Below are 26,495 nucleotides of genomic sequence, written 5' to 3'. Positions count from 1 at the left end.
GAGCTTACCAACCAAAAAAAGCCCAGGTCCAGATGGGTTCACAGCCGAATTCTACCAGACATACAAAGAGGAGCTGGTACCATTCCTTCTGAAACTATTCCAAACAATACAAAAAGAGGGAATTCTTCCCAAATCATTTTATGAGACCAACATCATCCTGATTCCAAAACCCGGCAGAGACTCAACAAGAAAAGAAAACTTCAGGCCGATATCCATGATGAACATAGATGCAAAAATCTTCAATAAAATACTGACAAGCCGATTGCAACAGCACATCAAAAAGCTTATCCACCATGATCAAGTAGGCTTATCCGGGGGATGCAAGACTGGTTCAACATATGCAAGTCTATAAACGTAATTCACCACATAAACAGAACCAAAGACAAAAACCACATGATTATCTCAATTGATGCAGAGAAGGCCTATGACAAAGCTCAACAGGCCTTTATGCTAAAAACCCTCAATAAGCTAGGTATTGATGGAACATATCTCAAAATAATAAAAGCTATTTATGACAAACCAACAGCCAATATTATACTGAATGGGCAAAAACTGGAAGCATTCCCCTTGAAATCTGGCACTAGACAAGGATGCCCTCTCTCACCACTCCTATTCAATATAGTGCTAGAAGTTCTAGCCAGAGCAATCAGGCAAGAATAAGAAATAAAGGGTATTCAAATAGGAAAGGAGGAAGTCAAATTGTCTCTATTTGCAGATGACATGATTGTATATCTAGAAGACCCCATCGTCTCAGCCCCAAATCTCCTGAAACTGATAAGCAACTTCAGCAAAGTCTCAGGATACAAAATCAATGTGCAACAATCACATGCATTCCTATACACCAATAACAGACTTAAAGAGAGCCAAATCAAGAATGAACTGCCATTCACAATCGCCACAAAGAGAATAAAATACCTAGGAATACAACTAACAAGGAACGTAAAGGACCTCTTCAAGGAGAACTACAAGCCACTGCTCAACAAAATAAGAGAGGACACAAACAGATGGAGAAACATACCATGTTCATGGTTAGGAAGAATCAATATCGTGAAAATGGCCATACTGCCCAAAGTAATTTACAGATTCAACGCTATCCCCATCAAGCTACCAATGACGTTCTTCACAGAACTGGAAAAAACCACATTAAACTTTATATGGAACCAAAAGAGAGCCCGCATAGCCAAGTCAATTCTAAGCAAAAAGAACAAAGCGGGAGGCATCACACTACCGGACTTCAAACTATACTACAAGGCTACAGTAATCAAAACAGCATGGTACTGGTACCAAAACAGAGATATAGACCAATGGAACAGAGCAGAGGTCTCAGAGGCAACACAACATATCTACAACCATCTGATCTTTGACAAACCAGACAAAAACAAGCAATGGGGGAAAGATTCCCTGTTTAATAAATGGTGTAGGGAAAACTGGCTAGCCATGTGCAGAAAGCAGAAACTGGACCCCTTCCTGACACCTTACACTAAAATTAACTCCAGATAGATTAAAGACTTAAACATAAGACCTAACACTATAAAAACCCTAGAAGAAAATCTAGGCAAAACCATTCAGGACGTAGGTGTAGGCAAGGACTTCATGACCAAAACACCAAAAGCATTGACAACAAAAGCCAAAATAGACAAATGGGACCTAATCAAACTCCACAGCTTCTGCACAGCAAAAGAAACAGTCATTAGAGTGAATTGGCAACCAACAGAATGGGAAAACATTTTTGCAGTTTACCCATCTGACAAAGGGCTGATATCCAGAATTTACAAAGAACTAAAACAGATTTACAAGAAAAAACAAACAAGCACATACAAAAGTGGGCAAAGGATATGAACAGACACTTTACAAAAGAAGACATACATGAAGCCAACAAACATATGAAAAAATGCTCATCATCACTGGTCATCAGAGAAATGCAAATCAAAACTACATTGAGATACCGTCTCATGCCAGTTAGAATGGCAATCATTAAAAAATCTGGAGACAACAGATGCTGGAGAGGATGTGGAGAAATAGCAACACTTTTACACTGTTGGTGAGAGTGTAAATTAGTTCAACCATTGTGGACGACAGTGTGGCGATTCCTCAAGGACCTAGAAATAGAAATTCCATTTGACCCAGCAATCCCATTACTGGGTATATATCCAAAGGATTATAAATCGTTCTACTATAAGGACACATGCACACGAATGTTCACTGCAGCACTGTTTACAATAGCAAAGACCTGGAACCAACCCAAATGCCCATCGATGACAGACTGGACAGGGAAAATGTGGCACATATACACCATGGAATATTATGCAGCCATCAAAAACGATGAGTTTGTGTCCTTTGTAGGGACATGGATGAACCTGGAAACCATCATTCTCAGCAAACTGACAGAAGAGCAGAAGATCAAACACCACATGTTCTCACTCATAGGCGGGTGTTTGAGCAATGAGAACAGAAGCCCAGTGAATCTATAAGACTTGCCCTATTTGATATAACTACAGAGTAAAGGGCTGGATCACAAGCAAACATCTGTTAAATCCCAATCCCATGATTTTTCTAATTCCCATCATTCCATCATTCCAGAGCTGGTGAGAGGAAAGATTCAAGCTTCATTTTTCTTTATACCCAGCATATATAGAGTTTGTATTGTTTACGGATCATCTTTGTGCTCTACCATTTATAACCAAAGGAATAATAACATCATTAAATATCACATGCTGTTTTGACAACAGAGTGAATTATTTCTACTGTATCTCAACAGTAAAATTTAGGAAAATATTAAATTTAATTTTAATATTATTATTACAATAATACCATGGTAAGATCTTTCTTTATATTAGGGGCCAGGTGTAGTGGCTCATGCCTGTAATCCCAGCACTTTGGGAGGCCAAGGTGGGGAGATCACCTTAGGTCAGGAGCTCGAGACCAGCCTGGCCAACATGGTAAAACCCTTTCTCTACTAAAAATACAAAAATTAGCCAGGTGTGGTGGTGCATGCTTGTAATCGCAGCTACTCAGGAGACTGAGACACAAGAATAGCTTGAACCTGGGAGACAGAAGTTGCAGTGAGCTGAGATCACACCACTGCACTCCAGCCTGGGTGACAGAGCAAGACTCCCTCTAAAAGTAAATAAATAATAATAAACAAAAAGATCTTTCTTTATGTTAGGAACAAAAATTAGTTTCTATAACAATGACTTCTCCCAAAGGTACAATTCAAAAAACAAAAGCAACTGGGCTCACACCTGTAATCCTAGCACTTTGGGAGGCCAACATGGAAGCATCAGTTGAGCCTGAGAGGTCAGGCCTGCAATGAGCTGTGATCATGCCACTGCACTCCATTCTGGGTGACAGAGCAAGAACCCATCTCCAAAGAAAATGCAATTAAAAAAAAAAAATAGAAAGTGAAATATTCTATTGCAATTGTCAAAAGAACCATAATATTATACTTAAAATTGTGTTTGTTATTAACTTTTCAAAAATCAGTTTTTAAATAGCATAAATACCTCATCAGAATAGGAAACAGATCTGCTCGGTGGACTGTTTTCACTACAGTATTATCTTCTGAAATGCTAAAATGCACTATCTCTTCCTTAAAGCTTCTGTCTTCAAGCAACCTTTGTAAGTTTTCCCTTTAAAAACAGAAAACAGCACAAATTACCACTTTATCAACAGTACTTTTAAATAATGCAAGAGTGAAATAATATGTGCAACAGTAATAACTAAAATACAGTATATAGTACATATTGTGGTTGGTATCCATAAAGGAAAATGTTAAAAAAAAAAATCTCCTAAAATAACAGATTTCGGAATTTCAAAGGCTATAATGGATTAGAAGAGATTTGATTCTGTCCATAACTCAGCTGTTTAAAAAAGCATGATACAAAAAGCTTTCTTCAGTTCTTAAAGTGACTTTGATTCTCTGAGTAACCACCAAGATTTTATGGCATTATATTAATAAGAAGAAAATGACATAGTATTTACAACACATTTTTAAAATGAACATTTTCTATTTTAGTATCTATGGATAACAACCCAACATAATACACCACTCATTTTCATTTCTTGTTTGGAAATATGACCTCAGAAAAAAGAAATTTCCCATGCCTTTAAGAAATTATTCTAGAAGCAGCTCTTATGCAGAAATATAGAAATCAGCCAAAGAAATAACAGTTCTTTAAGCTTCAAGTAACTTACCTGTAAGGCAGGATGTGAGGATGTTTATATGTCATTATGCAATCCAAGGTTATTTTTTGCACCATTTGATCTTGGTGTAGCAACAACTAAGAAAAGTATTTTACCGAATTAATGAAGTCATAGATACATATACCATAGGATAGCAATTTACTTGTGGTTATTTGCTAAATTAGATTTCCTAAATTCTAAATATTTAGACAAAAGCTAAAGCTGATTCCTAACAACAGCTCTACATTTTCCTGGAAGTAATGGAAGATGAACAGAATATGTGCAAAGTAAAAAATGAAAACAAAACTCTGACACCTGTACCCCACAGCCATACCCTTGAGACTACCAGCGTTGGGGTGAGGCCAATCCTCTCTCTCCCTTTTTTTTTTGAAACAGAGCTCTGTTGCCCAGGCTGGAGTGCAGTGATGTGTTCTCAACTCACTGCTGACACCTCCACCTCCTGAGTTCAAGCAATTCTCCTGTCTCAGCCTCCTGAGAAGCTGGGACCACAGGCACCCACTACCACACCAAGCTAATTTTTGCATTTTTGGCAGAGACATGCTTTTACCATGTTGCCCAGGCTGGTCTTGAACTCTTCAGCTCAGGTGATCTGACCACCTTGGCCTCCCAAAGTGCTGAGATTAGAGGTGTGAGCTACTGTATCTGTCCTGGTGAGGCTGATACTCTATGTGAATCTGAATTTAAGCCAACTGGGCTGGTCATGTACTAAGGAAAATCTCTTATCCTAGGTAATGACAGTCAATAAGATGCCAGGAAAAACATCCAAATTAAAAAAGAAAATTTGGTTTCCCCAGCTGGCCTAGCATGACATCTAATGTTTACTTCATTTCTGACATGAATTTTTTTCTGCAAGCTTATCTGAAATGCAGGGTCACATAATTATGACTGCAATGGACTATAACAGATCCTGAAATCCCAGTCCTTTATGAAGTCTGACTAAGCTAGAAAGGAAAAGTAGTCACTTGTTTTTTTGTATAAACCCTACTTCCTTCTAAAAGCTAATCTCCATCATACAATTCATGCTTTGCTATTCTCACTGTTAATACAGCCAATCAATGTTTAGTCACCCAAAATGCCTTCAAAATCAGCAAGTTAGTTCTAAAATTGTTTCTCAAGATAACAGAAAATACGTCTATTAAAAAAGCCTTTAATACTTAAAATGTAGACATGAGCCCTATTCAGCAAACAATTATTGAAAACCTAAAAGCTACTCTGACAAAGAAAATGAGAGAGAAAAGTTCACAAAGAGTTATAGTGCCAAAAGTTTATTTTACTGACCTGAAGATACAACTCATATAACTTGGATTCCAGATATAAGGCCCGTGGATTTGAAAATTTAGAGAAAACTTGCAAATGAGCAATTAATTGCCTAAACAGAAACAAAACAGAGAGTGCTACAGAATTAAAGAATTGAGATATTCTTAAACTGACATTACCTACAATTGTATTCTGACTAGAACTTCAAACACACAGCCTATAGTTTCACTGTTAATCATACAAACAAGACTTAGTTATTTACATTTAGGAAATTATTCTCCAGAAAGTCTGTATCTTGGGCAGGCCTTTCCCTGAAATTCAGGTTCTCCACACCAAAAAATTAGAAAGTAACCAGAATTATAACATATTCCAAAATTGAACTCATATGATGTTTGGAATTATGACTTGTCTAGGTTCTATGAGGCAGACAGGAAAGTTAGAATATATTCTCCTCACTTTCACATGATATAAATACAGATGTCAGGCATAAGAGGTCCAGATTTAGGTAACCATTGCTCTTGCTGACCAAGAAGGAAAAAGAAATGTATTTGAATATTTTTGCACTGTGGTTGACTGCTTGTAACTAAAATCATGGGAAGCGAGACATGGATAAGGGGAGAGTATTGTGTAGTCACATGAAGGCGCGTCATAATCTTTCCTGCCCCTGTGCTTTCTCCACTGTTTCTGTTAGTGGACAAGCCCTTCTTTGTTCTAGCTATCTGGCAAACTTTCATCTTTCAGCATCAGAGGGCCTTCCCTGAGTCTTTTTTGTTGTTTTGTTTTGAGATGGAGTCTCACTCCATAGCCCAGGCTGGAGTGCAGTGGTGCAACCTCGGCTCACTGCAACCTCTGCCCCCAGGTTCAAGTGATTCTCCTGCCTCAGCCTCCCGAGTAACTGTGATTTCAGGCACACATCACCACACCTGGCTAATTTTTGTATTTTTAGTAGAGATATGGTTTCACCATGTTGGCCAGCCTGGGCTCAAACTCCTAACCTCAAGTGATCTACCCACCTCAGCCTCCCAAAGTGCTGGGATTACAGGCGTGAGCCACCACATCTGGCCCTTCCCTGGGTCTTTGTGGTAGAACTACGTAATTCCTTACCGTGCTCCAATAACTTCTTTAAAAATATTTCTCCCGGCATTGACTATGGCTCCTGCATCATGGTGGCTATGTACAATTCACCTCTGCACACCAGCACTTAGCAAAGGGTACTTAATACAGTTGCTGAATGGAACTAATAAATGGCTCATGGGAAATATGAAACCAATGGGCATATCAGATTGAGATCTAAAGTGTTAAAATAACAGTTGCACCAATCCAGTGGACTTCAGACACTCAATTCAGACAATCATCAAGTAAACTGAAGAAACTTCTAAAAGCATGATCACTTCTTCTTTTGGGTTTCAAACAATTTAGGTAAATGAACAACTAAGAGAATAAGGAAAAGAGTATAACACCAGCATGAGAAAAAAGTAACCAGTAGGAGACAAGTTAAACGGTAAAGTGCTGACAGGATGGTGGGGAAGGTGGGTAGAAGTAAAAAAAAAAAAGTGCTAGTGTGATTATTTATAAGAAAAAGGATGTTCCATTACATGTTTCCCTAGCACACAAACACAATACCCTCATGCTAAGTAAGCACACGACAAAGGTCAAAGAATATCCAAACATTCCAGGTCCCAAAGTTCTCACCTATAAAAAGAGGCTACAGTTAGATGACTCTCAAAATTCTTCCCAAGCTACCATTATGTAGCTAAACAAACAAAAACTAATAGTAACTAACCAAAAAACTCGGAAGAATGGCGGTTTTTTTTTAAGCTGTTAAGGAAAATCCCAGGAAGATGTAGCATTTACATAAATAATTATCTGAGTTGTTCATTTTGTATAAAGCCGTAACAGACCTCTTCCTGTTCCTACTAGAACCGTGGATCTGTGATTTTTCAGCAATGGTGAACTTACTTTGCTGCGGCTCTTCTTGTCTTTTTCGTCTGTGAGGATTCATTTTGGGGCACTGCCTCTTCCTCCAACTCTTCATCATCTCCTAAGGCAGGTTCCTCTTCGATTTCCTCTGCCACCAACCTTTTGCCTTTTCTCCGCAGATCCTGGGTTGGAGCAACTTGTAGATCTGCTGGGTAATACTCATTGCTACCATGGAAAGAAAGTGATAGGAGACTGATGAAGAATGCACACCAATCTGAAATGTCCTGATTCTGTTCACAAGAGATGTCCACAGTTCACAGAATCACACACTGAAGACACACCAGTAGCACCTTAGTCAAGCTTCCACAATATTACTCTTTTTTAATTTGGTCCTTCTTTAGTATGCTTTTTGACAAGTGAATCACTAATTGTAGAAGATAGCCCATTCCACCATTACACTATTAAAAATATCTGAAATGCCTATCTTGTACTAAGTAGAAATCAAGTCTTCCTAACTCTGGAACCACCACTGGGGGATAAGAGGTTAGGGATGAATTATATTAAATGATTTAAAGTACAGCATTAGGATTGTGCTGCTCACTTTCCATCAGATACATTCTGCTTTGCCAAAGTTCTCTTGAAAGTATAGTACGATCACAAAATTTAGTCCTTCAGGTATGGATTAATAAGATAGATGGAATTATCACCTCCAAAACTTTTTTGGGCAGCCAAAACATGATGAAGATTGAAACTGAATGTCCATGCACTGAAAATCTGTGAGTCTTTATGTTTTATCTCCTCTAAGCTAAGCTTGTGCAGCTAAGCTTAATACAGTATTCACTTTGTTCTTTGTTTGTTAAATTTCATCCTTTACTTGTGGTCCATTGTTGTAATTAGTGAATATTATCTTGAAGTCTGTCATTTAATGCATTAGTTTGTGTCACTTTCATTCACTCATCCACAAATTAACCTGTTGTTGTCTATTGAATGCAGGCACTGGGCTAAAGATGGTAGGAAACTGGATGGCCTTTCAAGTCCTCACTCAAAAACACACTGATAAAATAACATGTTTGAGGATAGCACCCTACCAACCTTCCTAAAAGAAACTAGGTTAGCACAAGTTAACGTCCAGATCAGTAACACTAAACTACAATCTGAGGGCTGGGACAGTATGATCCTTTATATTTACATCTAGCAGAATCTAGCACTTAATAAATAAAAAATGGATCAATGAAATGAGTAAAGTTTCTGTAAGTTAAAAACTGCACGATCATCCACTTAATAACATACCTATTATATGTGCAACATTCAATTAACCACATATTACATACTGTAACCTTTATCTCCATGAATAGCATGTTCACTCATTCATCTATTAAAAGCATCTATAAGAGTGCCCAGCACACAGTAAGTACTCTGTGGGAGTAGATGCCACCTTTTATTGGGATGCTGTTGCCATTGTTAGTCATTCATTCTTGTTCCTGGTTTGGCTTGTCTCAGACAATGTTTACAAAGGAATCAAAGGATTCACAAATTAGTTCTAATACCAAATTAATTGAAACATATTTAGAAATATAAATTGCTAGCCAAAAAACAAAAAGCCTATAATATACTTCAAAGTCAGAATTAAAGGTGACATTTGGGTTTTCCATTAGTTTGGATGATCTATAAATGTATTATTTATACGTAATCCATGCCCACAGTATTAATTTAAACATTTCTTAGAATTGTGTATCTTTAGTTTCTAAATCTTTCTAAACTCAGAGACCCACTTCCTGTTACAGGCTCCTGTTTCTACCTCTACGTCACAGCAAATTGTACCATTAGCATAAGATCTTATCCTTAAGCTATGGGGTAAACTAATTCTTTAGGGAAAATAGAAAATTAACATGGCAAAAACTTCATATGCTACTAACACCACAAATGCCAGCTGACATATGTACAGCCCTTGCAATTCAAAAACAGCTGATAAACATGATTTAATATAACCCTCAAAACAAAGCAAAAAAAAGCTAAACACCATTCTTATTCAATAAATTTATGCCCAAGGAACTATTTGAAAAAGAGAAAATCATTGCTCTTCTGCCACTCTATCTACTGACCTGCTACATCTTCGCTTGTGCCTTTGCCAGAATGAATCATTCATGCAAACCTTTGAATTTATGCATTGTATCCATTTCCTCTTACCTATTTGAAGACATAGTTCTAGTCATTTTTTTCTGGAGACAGAATCTAACTCTGCCGCCCAGGGTGGAGTGCAGTGGCGCCATCTTGGCTCACAGCAACCTCTGCCTCTGAGGTTCAAGTGATTCTTCTGCCTCAGCCTCCTGAGTAGCAGCGATACAGGCGCACGTCACCATGCCTGGCTAATTTTTGTATTTTTAGTAGAGATGGGGTTTCACCATATTGGCCAGGCTGGTCTCGAACTCCTGAGCTTGTGATCTGCCCGCCTCCGCCTCCCAAAGCGCTGGGATTATAGGCGTGAACAACAATGCCTGGCTGGTTCTAGCCATTTCAACCTCCTTCTTGCATTACCAATTCTCCCCTCCCGTCTGGATCATTTACAATGGTATCCCATACATACACATTGTTAAGTCTTTTTGGGGGGTAGCAGGGACAGTCTCACTCTGTCTCTGTCGCCCAGGCTGGAGTGCTGTGGCAGGATCTCGGCTCACTGCAACCTCCGCCTCTGGGTTAAAGTGATTCTCCTGCCTCAGCCTCCCGAGTGGCTGAGGCTACAGGCACACACCAGCACGCCCAGCTAATTTTTGTATTTTTAGCAGAGATGGGATTTCACCATGTTGGCCAGGCTGGTCTCAGACTCCTGACCTCATGTGATCTGCCTGCCTAGGCCCCCAAAAGTGCTAGAATTACAGGCATGAGCCACTGTGCCTGGCCAATAATGTTAAGTCTTAACCCCAACAACAACAGCTCAGATTAATCAAAATAACTCCTTAGGGTCACCTTCATGTGGGTCACTCTTGCTCAGGTCATTCCAAAGCCAATGGTCACTTCTTATTTCTCATCTGACTGACTTCTCAGACACATCTGAATCAACTGATTAGTGCCGCCTTAAAATAGTCTCTTCACTTGGTTTCCAGGATACCAAGTGGGCTTTGTTCTTCTGTCACTTTTTCCTGGCTTTCTTTGCTGGTTGCTTATCTCCTCATTTCTAAATATTGGCATCAGACCCTGGAAGTCTTTTCTCTCTACAGGCACACTCTAGCTGACTTCATTCCCTATCTGATGATTTAAAATACCATCTATACATTGATAATTTCCAATTTGTTATCTCCAGATCAAACCTTTCCCTTTAACGCTGAACTAAATTAAATGCCTCTCCACATGACACCTCTACTTGGTTATCTATTCAGTATTCCAAACTTAAAACATCTAAAAATGGACTTTTAATTGTCCACCACAAACCTGCAACTCCTACATTCTTCCTATCTCAGTAAATAGTAACTTTCTTCTAGTTGCTCAGGCCAAAGCCTTAGGGAACATCCTTGAGTCTACCCCTCCCCCATTCCTTCCCTCCCTCCTTCCTGTCCCACTCCCCACCACACACACCCATTCCACATCTGATCTGCTGGCAAATCCCAGAGGCTGATCTAGTTGCCATCTTTCATAAATGTAACTTGTTGCATTGAAATCATTCAAAAAATACCTATCTTCACGGCTATAACCTTGGTTAAGTTGCCGTCACTTCTTGCCTGGACTTGCAATCTCCTCCTGACTGCTCTATACTCTTACCAATGTTATTCTGCAGTCTCCTCTCAACACAGCACCCAGAAAAATCCTTAAGAAACCTTAAGTTAGTCTGCTGTTTAAACCTCCAAATAGCTTCTCATTTCACCGAAAGAAAGAGCCAAAGTCCTTCCTATTACTTAAAGGCCCTACACAATTTCATCTCCTGCTGACTTTCTGCCCTCATCTCCAACCTTGTCCTCCCTGGATCACTCTGCTAGAGCCACTCAGATCTTGCTGTTCTCTGAACAAGTCAGGCATGTTGTAGTTTATGGCCTGCTTGACCTAACCCCACAGCATTTCCCCAGGAAACTACTATAGGAAATCATGCTTTTTTTGTAATGTTCTACACAAGACACCCCTCATCTTTAGTTTTAATACAATCAGACTCTCACATAGCATATCCAGTCAAAACAAAACAATGCTCCAGAAAACTCTGTAGGTGGAAACGTCAAAAGGCCCAAAACAATGTTGGTGTTAGGTCACTGGAAAACACTTTCAAGCCCCCAGGCAGGCAATAAAATAATGAATAACAGGACAAGAAATAACAAAGCCTTTCTACGCGGATCAAACTCAATGTGGCCCTTCTTATACTGTAACCTGGAATTTTTTATGAATACCATTTGTGCACTGCTTAAATTTTGATTGAGATAAAAATTAAATAGTGAACTAAAGTAGTCTAGTTGTTACCTGATACAGCCAGTGCTTTACAGCTGTGCCAGTGATTTGAAAATGTGACAGATGTATAAAGAACTCAGCCTAATGGATGATTAGAAGCAGAAAGAAAAAAGACAAAAAACAAAAAAACACAAAGAACTCAGCTAATTTGGGAGGTTAATACTTCTCACGCTCTCTTCTTTACACCCCACCAGGGACATATTCTTAGAAGAGGACATTTACTTGATAAATCTCAAGAAAAGTGGAGAAAGCTCCCTGGACCGTGGCTCTACTCTCTCTGGGAATTTTGTCAGAGCTTTCCAGAGCAGGAATCTGAAGTTGGTGTGGTCCAGTCTTTCCCGACAGTCAGTTTTCAATGCTATCTGCTCATGATAAAGGGCTCCAACATCTCCTTCCTGGGTCTGCTCCAAACTTTCATCTTCAATGGATTTCTCATCTCTCATATCACTCTGTAATTCTTTCTCTGCAAGGAAAAAAGTCATCATAACCACTAGACAAATGTTGATATTTAACTTATGTGTTTCCTCAAGAAAGGGCATTCCTAATGGATTGGAAATGCATAATATATATAATGTAAGGAAACAATGTCTCTCCCAAGGCTGGGCGTGGTGGCTCACGCCTGTAATCCAAGCACTTTGGAAGCCAAGGCAGGCAGATCACCTGAGGTCGGGAGTTGGAGACAATGTCACTCCCAAAAGTTATCAAGATAATATGTCTTATCTCTGTTTTCCGAGTAATTAATTAAGAGGTAAAAGTGAAACAGTTAAGCAACCACCTTTCTTGGCAGCCTACTCACAACCCCTTACATACCAGCATGTGTAGCTGCTTTTTCTAGATGCTCATAGTAGACTTTCCAAAATTGCTTATTTTCCATTTCGTGTGCATGAGAACTAAGAAAAAAAAAATCACAAAACAAAAAGTGTGGGATGGTCATTTTAAGATTGCTCATAGAAAAAAAAGAGTGAAAGGCTATAACTAAAATGTTAATTAGGTTATCCCTCAATGTGGGGTCGTAAACACCTTTTGCACTTTTCCATATATTTCAAAATGCCTGCACTGAGCACAAATTATTTTTATAGTCAAAGAGCACTAAAGAGTATTTTTAAAAATGTAAGTAGATCCTTAAGAGAAAATCATTTTTAAAGTCACGCTAATGGGACTAGGGCATATGGCATGAATAAAATCCATTAAGAGAAGAAGGAGGCCTCTGGAGAGAAAAGTCAGTTTGTTCAAAACTAACTTAAAAATAATGAGTTTCCCTCCACCAAATTTAAATATACTTATTAACACAAAGGCAAAATAAACATTTACTGACTATATGAAACATACTTTTCAGAACTTAAAAGGAGACATTAGATGGATCACAATAAAGTGTTTATGTAGTTGGATATCATAGCAACAATACTCTCAAATATTCTGTCACTGATTTTCTAAGAATATATATAAACTTTACACATGACATGAACTATATATGCTGTGGACAAACTATACTCAGAAAATGAACCAACAGGTGTGTTGTTGTTTCTATCCTTCCAAACAGAAAGAGGTGCCCAACAGGAAGACAGCCCAGCCACAGGGAGGATGATTCATGGGTTTAGTAATTGAAGAACCAACACTGTTGATAGTGTGCTATTGGTAACCCATATGTCAAATTCTCTTCTGAAAGTGCAATAAACAAAATAATGAAGCTGATGTTGGGAGAATCTTGCTTTTGGCACACTAGTTTGATGGCTTTGAAGGATAGTAAAAGGTAGACAAATTGGTTTCAAATTGTAAAGGGATCTGTCTATAAATGGTAACTCTCTTATTCTGTCAAATAAGAACTAATAACTAATCGTTGGGGTTTTCAAAGGCTTCACATGACATGTTTCCAATCTAATAAAAAATGAGTGTGTATTATCTGAAGACAAATGTCTAAAGACAGATTTCTACACATGAGCCATAAGATATATTTTCTAAGTGACCACTGAAGGCTTTTGGGGGCTAAAGGGATTTTGGATGCTACACAGCAAGGTTTTGAAAGTCTTTATTCTTTAAGAATGGCTCAATGACTCAATTATAAAAAAAAAATTATACAATTATTATACCTCCTTGCTGTAAAAAATTTTAGTAACACAAAAGTATCATAAAAGCAAACAGAGAAAGTCCTCCAAAGTTATTTCGGCACACAGAGACACACATATAACATTGGAACTGCTGAAGATGTGGCACCAGAAAGAATAGCTCATGTTTATTTTTAATTTACCTTGTCTCACAAAGGATTTAAAGTAGCTGTAAATACCATATACACCCATTCATTTAAATCACACCTAGAAGGAGTATAATCTGGGCCCCATCATACTGCAGTAGTTAAAACAGAATAGTTCCAGCCCATTTAACACATTTACCTTATGAGTTCAATAACAGGATCCCAGAGTGCGCTAAAATTAACATACAGCATGCCTAACAAATAACGAAGTGGCACCTGCAATCACAGGAGACTAGTTTAGTAGTGGGCAATGAAATACAATACAGAAGAACAGCAGTTTTGAAATGCAAACGTCCCAAGTTGAAAAACCTGAGGTTTGGGAAGAAGCCTACGCAATAAGAAAAAAAGTTACAGGCACCAATCCAAAATCCAAAATTAGTGTATACTGATTTTTCTCTTCTCCTCAAAATGTCACTCACAATTTAAAATAGAAGAATCACTACAGCAAACATATTATTCAAATTCACTCGAGGTGTTCATTCATTTAAATGAACAGATTTGACTAATGATTAAATACCTTTCTAACAAATGTCGGGGTCACCAGATTAAGACAAAACTTCAACAGTAGTCAGTAACGCACATATGCCAAAGAATGCAAGGAAACATGCTGTGAATGGCTGAGGCTTTGCAAGTTCAGTCAGAGGCTAAAGTTTCCCAGTCATCTTTTGGAATGAGGGTCCGTATTACTAATACCCCCAAGTGCTAGGGAGGCACCATCTAGATTGCTAGTTTTATTATTACTTAGGGGTGGGGTGTTTGTATATATTCTAGAAGCAGTCTTTTTCCAAATGAAACAGGAGACCCTAATATATAAAACAGGCAAGAGCAGAACTGCTCTGACTAAAGAAAGAATGCAGAAAATAAAAACAGAAAAATGTTTATCACAAAATCAACCCTCACTTCACAGGGTCTGTAAGCCACTCACCGAACTTTGCTTTTCCCGAGAAAGGGTCCCTTCCCAGCCCAGGCACAACAGGGTTGGGCGGGCTCTGATGCCCAGGGCCTCCTCTGGCAGCCTCCCATCTGGGCAGTGGAGCCATAAACAGAATCAAGAAGAGGGCATCCACTTTTTTACAGGAAGAAGGGACTCATGCATAAAGGGGGTGGGGGGGGTTCCTGATTTTGAAAATAATTGATTTGTAGCTTCTCTTCTATAGAAACCAACACATCTTTCTGCCAATCCTCTCTCCCCTCAGGACACCTCTCTGGTTCGGGACCAATCCCTCCTTGGGGACATGCCCCACCCGTGTGCCGGCTGAGCTCAGGAACCCCTGCCTGCCCCCTGGGTGGGGCTGCAGCTCTGGCCTTCCAGGCCCATCCTCAAAAAAAAAAACAAAAAAAAAACAAAAGTAAGGCCCTTGGGGCCTTACTCCCAAAGGGATCTGTGATGTATCTTCAAGGGTCATGGAATGAAAACTGATATAAAACATAGAGAGCTGATGTTCTGCAGTAGCAAACAAATCTAGTAAAGAAAAGCAGACTTTAAAACTGACACTGAGTCCTCTGTGGCCACTACCTACCTACCTACCTACCTACCTACCTACCTACCTACCTACCTATGTCACTCAGGTTAAGTGAGCCCCTGCTTACTCATTTCTAAAAAGGTATTAACATGGCCAGGTACAGTGCCTAATGCCTGAAAGAGAGAATACTAAGTTTTTCTACTTCTTAAAAACCTGGCAGAGCTACTTAACTCAAAGCATTTAAGGGAACTGGGGATTTCCTTTGTTATTTTAAATTATTATTATTATTATTATTATTATCATCTTGGTGACTACTTGGTATGCATCCCAAAACAGGATTTAAAACACTAATTAAAAAGAAAAAAAAAAAGAAGCACTACCTCCTGTAATAGCCCATCTGGGACTGCAGTCTGCACCACATCATGTCTTAGTTTTCTCAAATGAAGAAGCTTCTCTCTATAATCGTTCACAGTTGCTGGAACAAGCTCTGCCTGGCGTAATATGGCAAAGACAGACTGCTGCTCTGAGACCCCATCATCCTGAATAACCAGAGAAAACCGTAGAGAAGATAGGTCAGTATTTTGATTTTCCAAAACGAACCTTAAATGTGAGCAAAGGTCTAAAAACAGAAAAACAGGAATATGTTAATATTTTTAATGAAATAACCAACACTTTTTTTGGTAAGCGATTCTTTTCTCCTCACACCATTTACTTCTTGGTAGATAATTTAGTGTCTAGCACCTAAACGACAACTAAAAAACAGGAAAATCATTCTCAAAAGTCACTTAAATTAATTGGCAACATTTGTTGAAATAAAAATAAAATGTATATATGCTTTCACTTCACAAATCTACTCCTAGTAATCTGCATTATAGAACTATTTCCCTACATAAACATATCTGTATAAGAATGTTCACTGCAGTGTTGTTTGAAATCCTAAAAAAAAGCAAAACCCACCTAACCATCCATCAACAGGAAAGTGGCTAAATAAGACATTTTCAACTGTGGAGTAGTATTCAAACTTCAAAAGGAATGAGGTAGATACTGGCCAGGCGCAGTGGCTCACACCTGTAATCCCAGCACCTTGGAAGGCCAAGGAAGGCAGATCACTTGTCAGGAGTTTGAGATCAGACTGGCCAACGTGGTAAAACCCTGTCTCTACTAACAATGCAAAAATTAGCCGGACATGGTGGCAGGCGCCTGTAATCCCAGCTACTTGGGAGGCTGAGCTAAGAGGATCGCTTAAGCTGGGGAGGTGGAGATTGCAATGAGCCAAAATTATGCCACTGCACTTCAGCCTGGATGACAGAGTAAGACCCCGTCTCAAAAAAAGAAAAAAAAAAAAAAAGAAAAGAAATGAAATGAGGGAGGTATGAAGTAGACATAGAGGTAACTGTATGGAAAAACCCCATGATATCATTTGTTTAAATTATCTGTGTGTGTGTATTCAAAAAGTTTGAAAGAACATTTACCATTTAACGGTAGATTTTCAGTGGTGACTTTGTTGGTAGAAAAGAGTAAGAATTACCCCCCCAAAAAAATTAATTTTATGATATGATAGATATGTATAAAGTATGTTAATTTTCTGCAAAGGTATCATTTTGGAAATTACAATAATATGTAAAACTATGTATTTTTATACAGTTAAAATACCTCCATTGATTCTGGAAGCTGGACCTCAAAATGGTTTAGGATCCTTATTGTCGAAAGCCGAATCTGGAGAAAGTAAAAGGCATCTTTCAAATTCCAAAGTTTAACCATAAAAGAATCTAATTCACAGTCAGCGAGATTTAAGTTTTATAGAATTAAAAAAAAAAATACCATTTGACCAGAGCAATATGCGTCTATTCTAGCCCTTGTTTCATATTCAACACCAAGCAACACCTAATTCAAATAGTACATGGACCATAACTCTTTCTTTGAACTATGACACTATAACCATTTCTGTAAACAAGTTCAAAGAAGTTGATTAAGCTGACAATTCAATTAAAGTTAGCGATTTTTGTTTTTAACTAATGTACAATTCAGGTATTTCCACATACCTAAATGAGCAGGAGAACCACATAGAAGACTTAAAAAAAAACTATGTTGATTTTTCAGTTCCACCCTAGCCCTACTGAATTGGAATCTTTGAGGGTAGGGACCCAAAATTTGTATTTTTATTAATTTCTCTAACTAATCCTACTGTAATCAGTTTTCAGGCCAACATTTAAGAATAATTGCTTTAAACAGAAATCATCCCACAGCAACACTTTCTAAGTAAGATGCTCTGAAAACCACCGCAGTCCATATAGAAACAGGAGAGACTAAGAACACACTACCACAAAACACCATTACCTTGGATACACCAGTTGAAATGTTTGCCTGTAACTTGGGAAATAATTCCATTAAAGCCTCCTGGGAAAGTGGCCCTTTGCAGCCACACAAGGATAATCTCTGATAATAGAGATCAGCCAACAGCAACACAGATGGCTCCAGAGGAAACGTTCTGCAACGAGATGTTTATTAGACCCAAACTGCACCATATGCTCCAGAGTAACTAGACTATAGTATAAGCCACAGAACATGATCACAGATGAAAAAAATGTAAAAGATAATAGGCAAAAGTCTCATGTGAATATTTAGCTCACTTCATAGATGAAGAATCTGAGGCCTAGCAGTAATGACTGAGCAAGGGAACCCAGCTGGTTGCAGGCAGAGGTGGGAGTAGAATATGCTAGACTCCAATGTTGCCTCTTCAATCCACATAGTTGTAAATGACAGCCAGGTTAAATATATATCGAGTCTTTCTTAAAAAAATACATATGTATATATGTAATATTTACTAAGTGTTTGTCATGTGCCAGGCATCGAGCTAATGAGGAAAGCAGTAGAGAGGAGTGGTCTGACACACAGGCTCTGGGGTAGGGCAGCCCAGGGCTGAATCTAGCCCCATCACTCATCAGCAGTGTAACCTCAGGTAAGTTGCTTAACCTCTCCGTGCCATCCTTAGGCAACAAATGTTCACTGAGTACTACTATATGCTATTGACTTTTCTAGATACGGTAGATATAGCAGTTGACAAAAGACAAACTTCCTCTTCCCAGAACTTATATTCTAGTAGGGAAAAGTAGCCGACAAGTAAGTATTATGACAATGATGAGTGTCGTGGAGAAGAGTAAACCAGGGGAAAAAGGCTTGATAAAGGCTGGTGTGCAGGGGATTGTGGGGACACGGTATAGGGGTGAAGAGAAGCACCATTTGATACAGGGGTGCTCCTAAAAAGCAGAGACCAAAGGAAGTGAAAAAGTGAGCTAAAAGGGCATCTGAAAGAAAAGCATTCTAGGCAGAGGGAACTGCAATGCCAAGTCCCAGACTGAGGTGTGCTTGTCTGCAGGAACATCAAGGAGACCAGCTCAGCTGGAACTGAGCTAATGAAGAGTACCTGGAGATGTCAGAAGTAGCCAGGGGTTAGTTCAGACAGAGCCCCAAGGAACATGATGAGGACACTGGATTTTATATGGAGTAAGATGGGATACCTCTTGAGCAAGGTTTCTCTACAGCAGCACTACTGACATTTTGAGCCAGAGAACTCTTGTGGTGGAGGGCAGTGCTGCCCACTGCAGGTGGCTCAGCAGCATCCCTGGCCTCCACCCACCAGATGCTAGTAACAGTTTTCTTCCCCCCACTGTGACAGTCAGGAAGACTCCAGGGTTGCTTCCAGTTGAGAAGCGCAGTACCAGAGGGTAGTGAGCAAAGGAGTGGCACGATCTGTCCTACACTCAGAAGCAGCAGTGCAGGGGCGGAAGAAGGGAGACTCATTGGGAGTTCAGGCCAGGGCTTTCTTTGGAAACTTTAGTTCCTCCATCTATAATGATAACAGTACCTACACATCATGGAGTTGTTGTGAAGGTTAAATTAAACAATGCACATAATGTGCATATAATAAGGACACAATCAATGCAATTGTTTATTACTGTTATTGTATACATTATCCAACTTAAACTCCACAAGGAGGATTCCTATTCCTTCCTTTCCCTTTTCTTCACTTTCCCTTTTTGAGAGCTAATCAAGTTTAAACAGAATGATTTAAAAAGGGAGACAAGGTAATAGGGTAAATATGGTGATGTCAAAGAAGTAATCCTCTTTAAAGAAAGTTAATTTAAACCAATGCAGTTAACCATGGAGAAATGCCAACTTCACCCACATTTGGAAAGGCAAAGAGATTCCGGATTATTATAGCATTAAAGGAGACCTAACTCCCCTACAGTCTCATCTCAACACAGCAGCCAGAGTGATTCTGTTTAGGTCAAAGTCACTCCACTGTCAAACATCCTCCCAGGGCCTCCCCTTTCATTCAGAGTAAACGCCAAGGCCCTACGGTGACCTAAGGAGGTCTACTGCCTCCACCTCTATGTCCTCTTCTCCTACCACCCACTCTCGTGCTCTGCTCAGCCACAATGACCTCTCCTTGCTGCTCCGGCCAGGCACCCACCACCCCCACAGAGCGTTGGCACTCATGTCACCTCCAGGTCTGGAACCCAGGGAGCAGCCCAGGCCACAAGTATCCTCATGGCTTCCTTCCCTCACTGCTTTCTGGCTTCTGCTCAAGTATCTCTGCCTTGGTAAGGCCATCTCGATTTGAAACTGCTGCTTCCCCCTTACCTCTAGACTCTCCCTATCCCCTTGCTCTGCTTTGTTTTTCTTCACGGCACTTAACACCTCCTAACACCCTATATAGTTTACTTATTTATTCTGTGTAGTGCCTCTTCTGGCTGGAACATCAGTTACACGAAGGCAGGGAATTGTGTCTGTTTTACTCACTATGTTTCACAGTGCCTAGAATAGGGCTTGGTACGTGAGAAAGGCAAATGATTACTTACTGAATCAAGTGAATGAATAAATCTTTAAAATACTTGGAAATAAAATGGAGTAGACTCCAGAAAAAAAAGCAGCAAGGCTTGACTTTTAGAAAAGATACACTGTTAGCTCCCCACAAATGGCTCTGTGCTACTATCAAAATCAAAGGCTGGCTAAACTACAGCTGGGAATGATCAGCATTACGAACCCTTTAAACTTTACAACACCAGTCTACACACGCAATAACACATCCTTTACAAAGAAGAATCTGTATTTAAAGACTGTGTCAAAAATGTACTTATTTTAACTGGAGGATCTACAGCAATTTTAAATTTCACCATGTGAATGCAACTCAGGTACAAAATAAATCAAAGTAATTTTCACTGTGTCCAACATTTCACGAAAATAGAGGCTTTTATATTTTATTCATTACTAAGCCAAGTGGAAGATGTGTTTACTTACAATACTAAATTCTTCACACGTTCCACAGGAACCAAATGAAGAAGTTCAGAAGATTCTTCCAAACTTAGTAGAGTATTTACAGCTTGACAAAGAACAAAAAAATTTCCTAAGGGCAGAAAAACAGGAGAAACCACATTACTTATTTATTTGACATTATAACTATCAAACACCTTATTTGCCGAATACTTGCTACTTATTTGAAGTTCTTAAAGTGAGTTTCTGCCTTCCAAAGAATTATCTGTCAAACATTCGAATGTCACAGAAAGAAACAGAAAAGAGAAGTTTCCAAGTCCTATATTTTACCTTTCTTGAGAAAAATACAGGCTGGGCACAGTGGCTCATACCTGTAATCCCAGCACTTTTTGGGGCTGAGGTGGGAGGACCACTTGAGGCCAGAAGTTCAAGATGAGCTTGGGCCACATAGTAAGACCTCATCTCTATAAAAGATTACAAATTAGCTGGGTGTGGTGGTTCACACCTGTAGTCCCCGCTACTCAGAAGGTGGAGGTGGGAGGATTGCTTCAGCCTGAGAATAAAAATGTATGTATGTTCCATTAACCAAAATCAGGACCAAGTATAATGGTCCCATTCACTGGTGTTATCAAAACTAGGACTTCTCAGGAGTGCAGGCTTGGATTTATCAATAGCTAAGAAAGTATCTTGGTGTAAAACTTATGTTGATTTTATTTCTCAAGTTTATAAGAAGTCACATATCCAATGGCTACTACCCATAATATATTCAATTAATGATATTATTGTTATTATTATTATTATTGAGACAGAATCTTGCTCCATCGCTCAGGCTGGAGTGTAGTGGTGTGATCTCAGCTCACTGTAAACTTCGTTTCCCGGGTTCCAGCGATTCTCTTGCCTGAGCCTCCTAAGTAGCTGAGATTACAGGCATGTGCCACCATGCCCAGCTAATTTCTGTCTTTTTAGTAGACACGGGGTTTCACCATATTGGCCAGGCTGGTCTCAAAATCCTGACTTCAGGTGATCCACCACTTAGGCCTCCCATAGTCTTGGGATTACAGGCATGAGCCACCATACCCAGCCTTATTTTTTCAAGTAGAGAGCGGGGGTCTCACTATGTTTCCCAGGCTGGTCTTAAACTCCTGGCCTCAAGTGATCTTCCCACCTCAGTCTCCCAAAGTGCTGGGATTACAGGCCTGAGCCATGGTATCCATTTCATCTCTATCCCAGAGGTCGGCAAACTATGGTCCGCAAGTCAGATCTGGTAGGTGGCCTGTTTCTATATGGGCTGCAAGCTAAAAATGTTTTTTACATTTTGCAGGAGTTGTCTAAAAAATATATTTATGTATGTGTGCCACAAGGACTGAATGTAGCCCACAAGACCTAAAACGTTTACTAATTTGGTCCTTTACAAAAAGATTTCACCAGCCCCTGCTGCTCTAGGCTCTAGAACAGTGCTCCCCAATAGAACTTTCCACAATGGTAAAAGTACTTCTCCTAATATGTCGCCACAATGCAGTATGGTAGCCACCAGCCACATATGGCTACGGAGCACTTGAGAGGTGGCGAGTCCACTTTAATTCTCTAATATGCCTGCTTAATATCTAACACAGGACATAGCACATTAATATTAATATTTAAGTGAACGAATGCCTGCTATATACACGTGATTTAAAAAAAAATTCTGCATTAGAATAAAACAAAATATCAAATAATTGCTTTTAAACTGCTGTTTGCAGGCCAGTGAGGGAGACATATAAGTATCCAATAGGAAATGGTGTTTTGGGCACGGCAGTCTAATTCTGCCTGAACAGTCCTGAAGGCCTTCCTAGAGGTGTTGTGCCTGAGCTGAGTTTTGAAAGATAAGTAAGAGTTCACCGAATGGCAAAGACCTAGAAAGGCCTCCATGCAGAGGAAACATGTGGGCAAAGGCAGCCCTACAATTGTAAAAGAATGTCTTGCTCAGGGTAAGCAAATGGATTTGCTTGGAGCAGAAGGTGTAAAGTAGGGGTCAGATACATGTGGGAGCTGAGAAATAGGACCTGGTATGGGGCTCAAAAACAAATGGTCTTCTAACCATGGCATCCTTTTGATATGGCCCCTTCCTTATGCTCAAGTCACCGTGACCCAGTCACCACATTATGTGGTACAAGTGAGATATGCCCATCGTATCCTCATTTCTTCTGGATTTATCATCCAGGGGGTTAAGCCAGAACATAATGTAAATATTATTCTCCAATATCCCATGTGTTTACAATTACTTTGAGTGTGCCAGAAAAGAAGAGAAGAGAACAAATGATGACTGTAACTGACCTTTCCCAAAGTTCCCTTTGTCAACACTCACGAAGAGTGCCTCTATGAAGCAGGTGACGAGTGGTATCACCTTCTCTTTCTCAAGAGGTCTGTCCAAGAGAGAGAGAAAGGGAAAGTTCAAACTGGCATTCAATGGTTTTTTTCATAGGTCAGCAAGGAATGGCAAAACATATTTTAATCAGCACGTTATCTCTTTCAAAATTAAATAGCTTATTTTCTTACCTAATATGAGGTAACACCACAAGGGCTGCCCAAGATTGTGAGAGGTAAGCAGTATCTTTATTTGGAGGTAACTGAATTATAGATAAAAGATAGTCCAATACTGGAAACTGTTTCTTTCCGCCCTTGGATCGAGTCTTCCTCTGCTTTACATGGGATCTGAAGGATTAAAAAAAAACATGTTTAAAATAACAGAGAATGTCATCGCTCTTGCCCTCTGAAGCCTGAAATAAAATTGGGTTCTTAGCATTGTGGAGCACTAGTGGGAAGGAACTGGTGGTGGTGGCTGGGCTAAACAAATGTGAGTCATTTACTGAGTTTTCAGTGAGGGGCTTTTTCAACTCCACTGGCTCTACTTCCTTTCACTTCTTTTTAAATTTGCTTTATAACTTAAACCAAGTTTCTTCTCGTTTTAAGCATTATTTCTCAATTTTGTGCTGCTGGGCATGTTTTTGATTGGCAATTCACTGAAATGAACTGACTTCCCCCATTCGCCCTTTCCTTTTTGACATGAATTTTATTACTTTCCCCAAATGTACAATTATGTTGCAAAGTTACTGTGATGAAGCTGACAAATATCACTAAAATGATTATGACATATAAGACATTTCCTCCTGCTGCTTTGATCTGATACAGTTGCTCAATGACATTCTGTTTTGAATACCTGTGAGTCTGGCACTATTCTTGTCAGCCTTTTCTTTTTTTTAATTTTTGCCAGTGTACTATACCTCAGTCCCATTTGAAAGACAAAAATCTAATCAAAAGAAAAAAAATCACAGAAATAATAAGTTGAATGATTTGTTTTACAATTTATCCTCCAACTCCTGTTTGGTTAGCTTGTTATGCAACAGAAATGGAATATCAGGTTTTTACTCTTGTGCCCTTTTTATCATTAAAATTCACTAAAAAACAGTCAAGTAGGGTCAGGAAGAAAAACAAAAGAAAAAAAATTCACTAAAAAGCTACATTCTCTTTTGTTTCATACTTACCAGGATGTTTAGTGTTTGGAAATCATGATAGATAATCAAGTTAATTGAATAATCAATTCCTTAAAGCCACCACATCTTGATACATATAGTCTTTTTAGTAATAATCATGACTCAAAAATCTGCAAAAATCTTACAAACTACTGAGATGCTTTAAAAAACAAAAGTGAGTCATCAGTTGCCACGTCACTCCTGTTTTACCAGGCCTGCCATGGCTCCTCCAGTGAAGTCCACACTCCTTACTTCATCCTGTAGGGCTCTGTGATATGACTCTCGCCCACCTTCATCTCCTCTCATCTCACTCTCCTCCTTGCTCTTTACCCAGAGAGGTTTCTTTCTGTACTTCAAACATGCTGAGCTTATTCCTGTCCCAGAGCCTCTGCAGTTAACTTTTCCTTTTGCCTGGAAAGTCTCTCACTCAGATCTTTGCAAGGCTGGATCCTTATAACCTTAAAATCGGACCAAATGTTCCCTCTCTGGAAAGTAGTAGTGACCCCTCTCCATCCACTATCCCTCTCAACCACTTTGTCTTCTTTTATCATGATCTGAAATCATCTTGCTTATTTGCTTACCTGCCCCACCACATTCCTCTCCCCCAAAGAAGAAACCTTTTTCTTATACCTTGCTGCACCCCAGTGTCCAGTGGCTACCCTGTAAGTATATGTCAAATGACAATAAGTTTATCTCCTAAAGAGCCTTTTCACATTTATTACCTTTAGTGCTTGATACTCTTAAGTATTTGTCAAATGACAATAAATTTTCAAAAACTGTCATTTGTCAATGACTCAAAAATAAGTTTCAAAATATTACTCAAAAAATGACTCAAAAATAAGTTTCAAATTATTCAAAAATAACTTTCAAATAATCCAAAAATAAGTTTCAAAAACTTATTTCATTTGTCAAATAATAGTAAGTTTTCAAAAACTGTCATTTGTCAAATGACAGTAAGTTTAGCTCCTAAAGGGTCTTTTCAAATTTATTATCTTTATTTATTCTCACAACAAACTGGTGAGATGGGTGAATGGAATGTTACTAGTAACATTAAAACTATGATTTTTAAATCTTCATAGAAGGAATCAAGACAAAGGTGACCATTCACACATACCATACCTCTGTGGGGGGTGGCAGAGGGATATTTTTGCAGAGAAAGAAACACAGAAGTGGAGGTACTTGCCACAAATTAGCATGTCTAAATTTATTTATTTATTTTAACACACCACCTTTCTGGGAGCATCTGAGATAGGTGAGATGATGGGGTAATAAAGTCTGATACTCAGTCTCAGTCAGTCCCTTAGCATCACCTCATGGAAGCCAGACAATAAAGCAGCTTCACCCCACCTGCACAGAACACAGTTTTGGCATGTGCAAGGAATCTGCCTGTTGGAGACGGGCTTGGGTGTTGCCAAATCAAGAGAAAAGCTTCAAAGGAATGCCTCTATAGGAGGAGTTACTCACTAACCACTCCTCAGGAATCAGAATTCAATAAATTTAAAAACCAACAAGATTCTGCTGGCATGTTTTAAGAGAAGCAACTTTCAGGTAGACAGAAAATATAAGTAGGAGTTAAGAAGATGAGTTTGCTGGGCACTGTGGCTCAACCTGTAACCCCAACACTGTGCAAGGCCAAGGTAAGAGAATCGCTTGAATTCAGGAGTTTGAGAACAGCCTGGGTAACATAGTGAGACCTCGTCTCTATAAAAATTAGCAGGGCATGGTGGTGCATGGCTATGGGAGGCTCAGCTGAGAGGATAGCTTGGGCCCTGGAGGTCGAGGTTGCAGTGAGCCATGGTTGTGCCACTGCAATCCAGCTGGGCAACAGAGCAAGACCTGGTCTCAAAATAATAATAACGAAAAAAACTCTGAAAAAGAAAATAGGTTCCTCCAGAATCTCAAGCTGATCAAACTCAAAAGCTAGCTCTGCTATGTGACTGTGAGACAGGGCCAGGGATGTCCCACCTACAGGGATGCTTCAGGTCGAGTACTCAGCACAAACTCAAGGAATTTCCATCAATTCCGCCTCAAAGAAAACCACAAACGCAACAACAGGTCTAACTACTCCAAGAGAAATAAGAAGATTAAGCATAAAAACAAAGGAATGACAAGGAAACTTGTTTTCTAAGCCACAATTTCCAGACGCATACCCACTTAACTATTTGAGAAATGATAAGACGAATCTTCTCATGTATG

At 39.3% G+C, this 26,495-nt stretch overlaps 1 protein-coding gene across 1 annotated transcript in view; it reads right to left on the bottom strand.

Moving 5' to 3' along the window:
• Positions 1-26,495, bottom strand: part of UTP20 (UTP20 small subunit processome component) — a 122,746-nt gene that overhangs the window by 78,762 nt on the left and 17,489 nt on the right. Inside the window, exons 13-25 of the mRNA XM_032283212.1 lie at positions 23,326-23,481; positions 23,104-23,192; positions 20,818-20,923; positions 17,854-18,004; positions 17,170-17,232; positions 15,897-16,055; positions 14,193-14,269; positions 12,616-12,695; positions 12,028-12,268; positions 7,420-7,605; positions 5,482-5,572; positions 4,195-4,280; positions 3,504-3,629 (exon numbers count right to left, since the gene is read on the bottom strand). Of these exons, the coding sequence (XP_032139103.1) occupies positions 3,504-3,629; positions 4,195-4,280; positions 5,482-5,572; positions 7,420-7,605; positions 12,028-12,268; positions 12,616-12,695; positions 14,193-14,269; positions 15,897-16,055; positions 17,170-17,232; positions 17,854-18,004; positions 20,818-20,923; positions 23,104-23,192; positions 23,326-23,481 (1,611 nt within the window). The remainder of the gene's footprint in view (positions 1-3,503; positions 3,630-4,194; positions 4,281-5,481; positions 5,573-7,419; positions 7,606-12,027; positions 12,269-12,615; positions 12,696-14,192; positions 14,270-15,896; positions 16,056-17,169; positions 17,233-17,853; positions 18,005-20,817; positions 20,924-23,103; positions 23,193-23,325; positions 23,482-26,495) is intronic.

The sequence above is a fragment of the Sapajus apella genome, unplaced genomic scaffold (genome assembly GCF_009761245.1).
Source record: "Sapajus apella isolate SASKATOON/1434 unplaced genomic scaffold, GSC_monkey_1.0 scaffold2, whole genome shotgun sequence".
Taxonomy (NCBI): Eukaryota; Metazoa; Chordata; class Mammalia; order Primates; family Cebidae; genus Sapajus; species Sapajus apella.
Note: the sequence above shows the minus strand (reverse complement) of the source record. Positions and strands in the feature narration are given on the sequence as shown.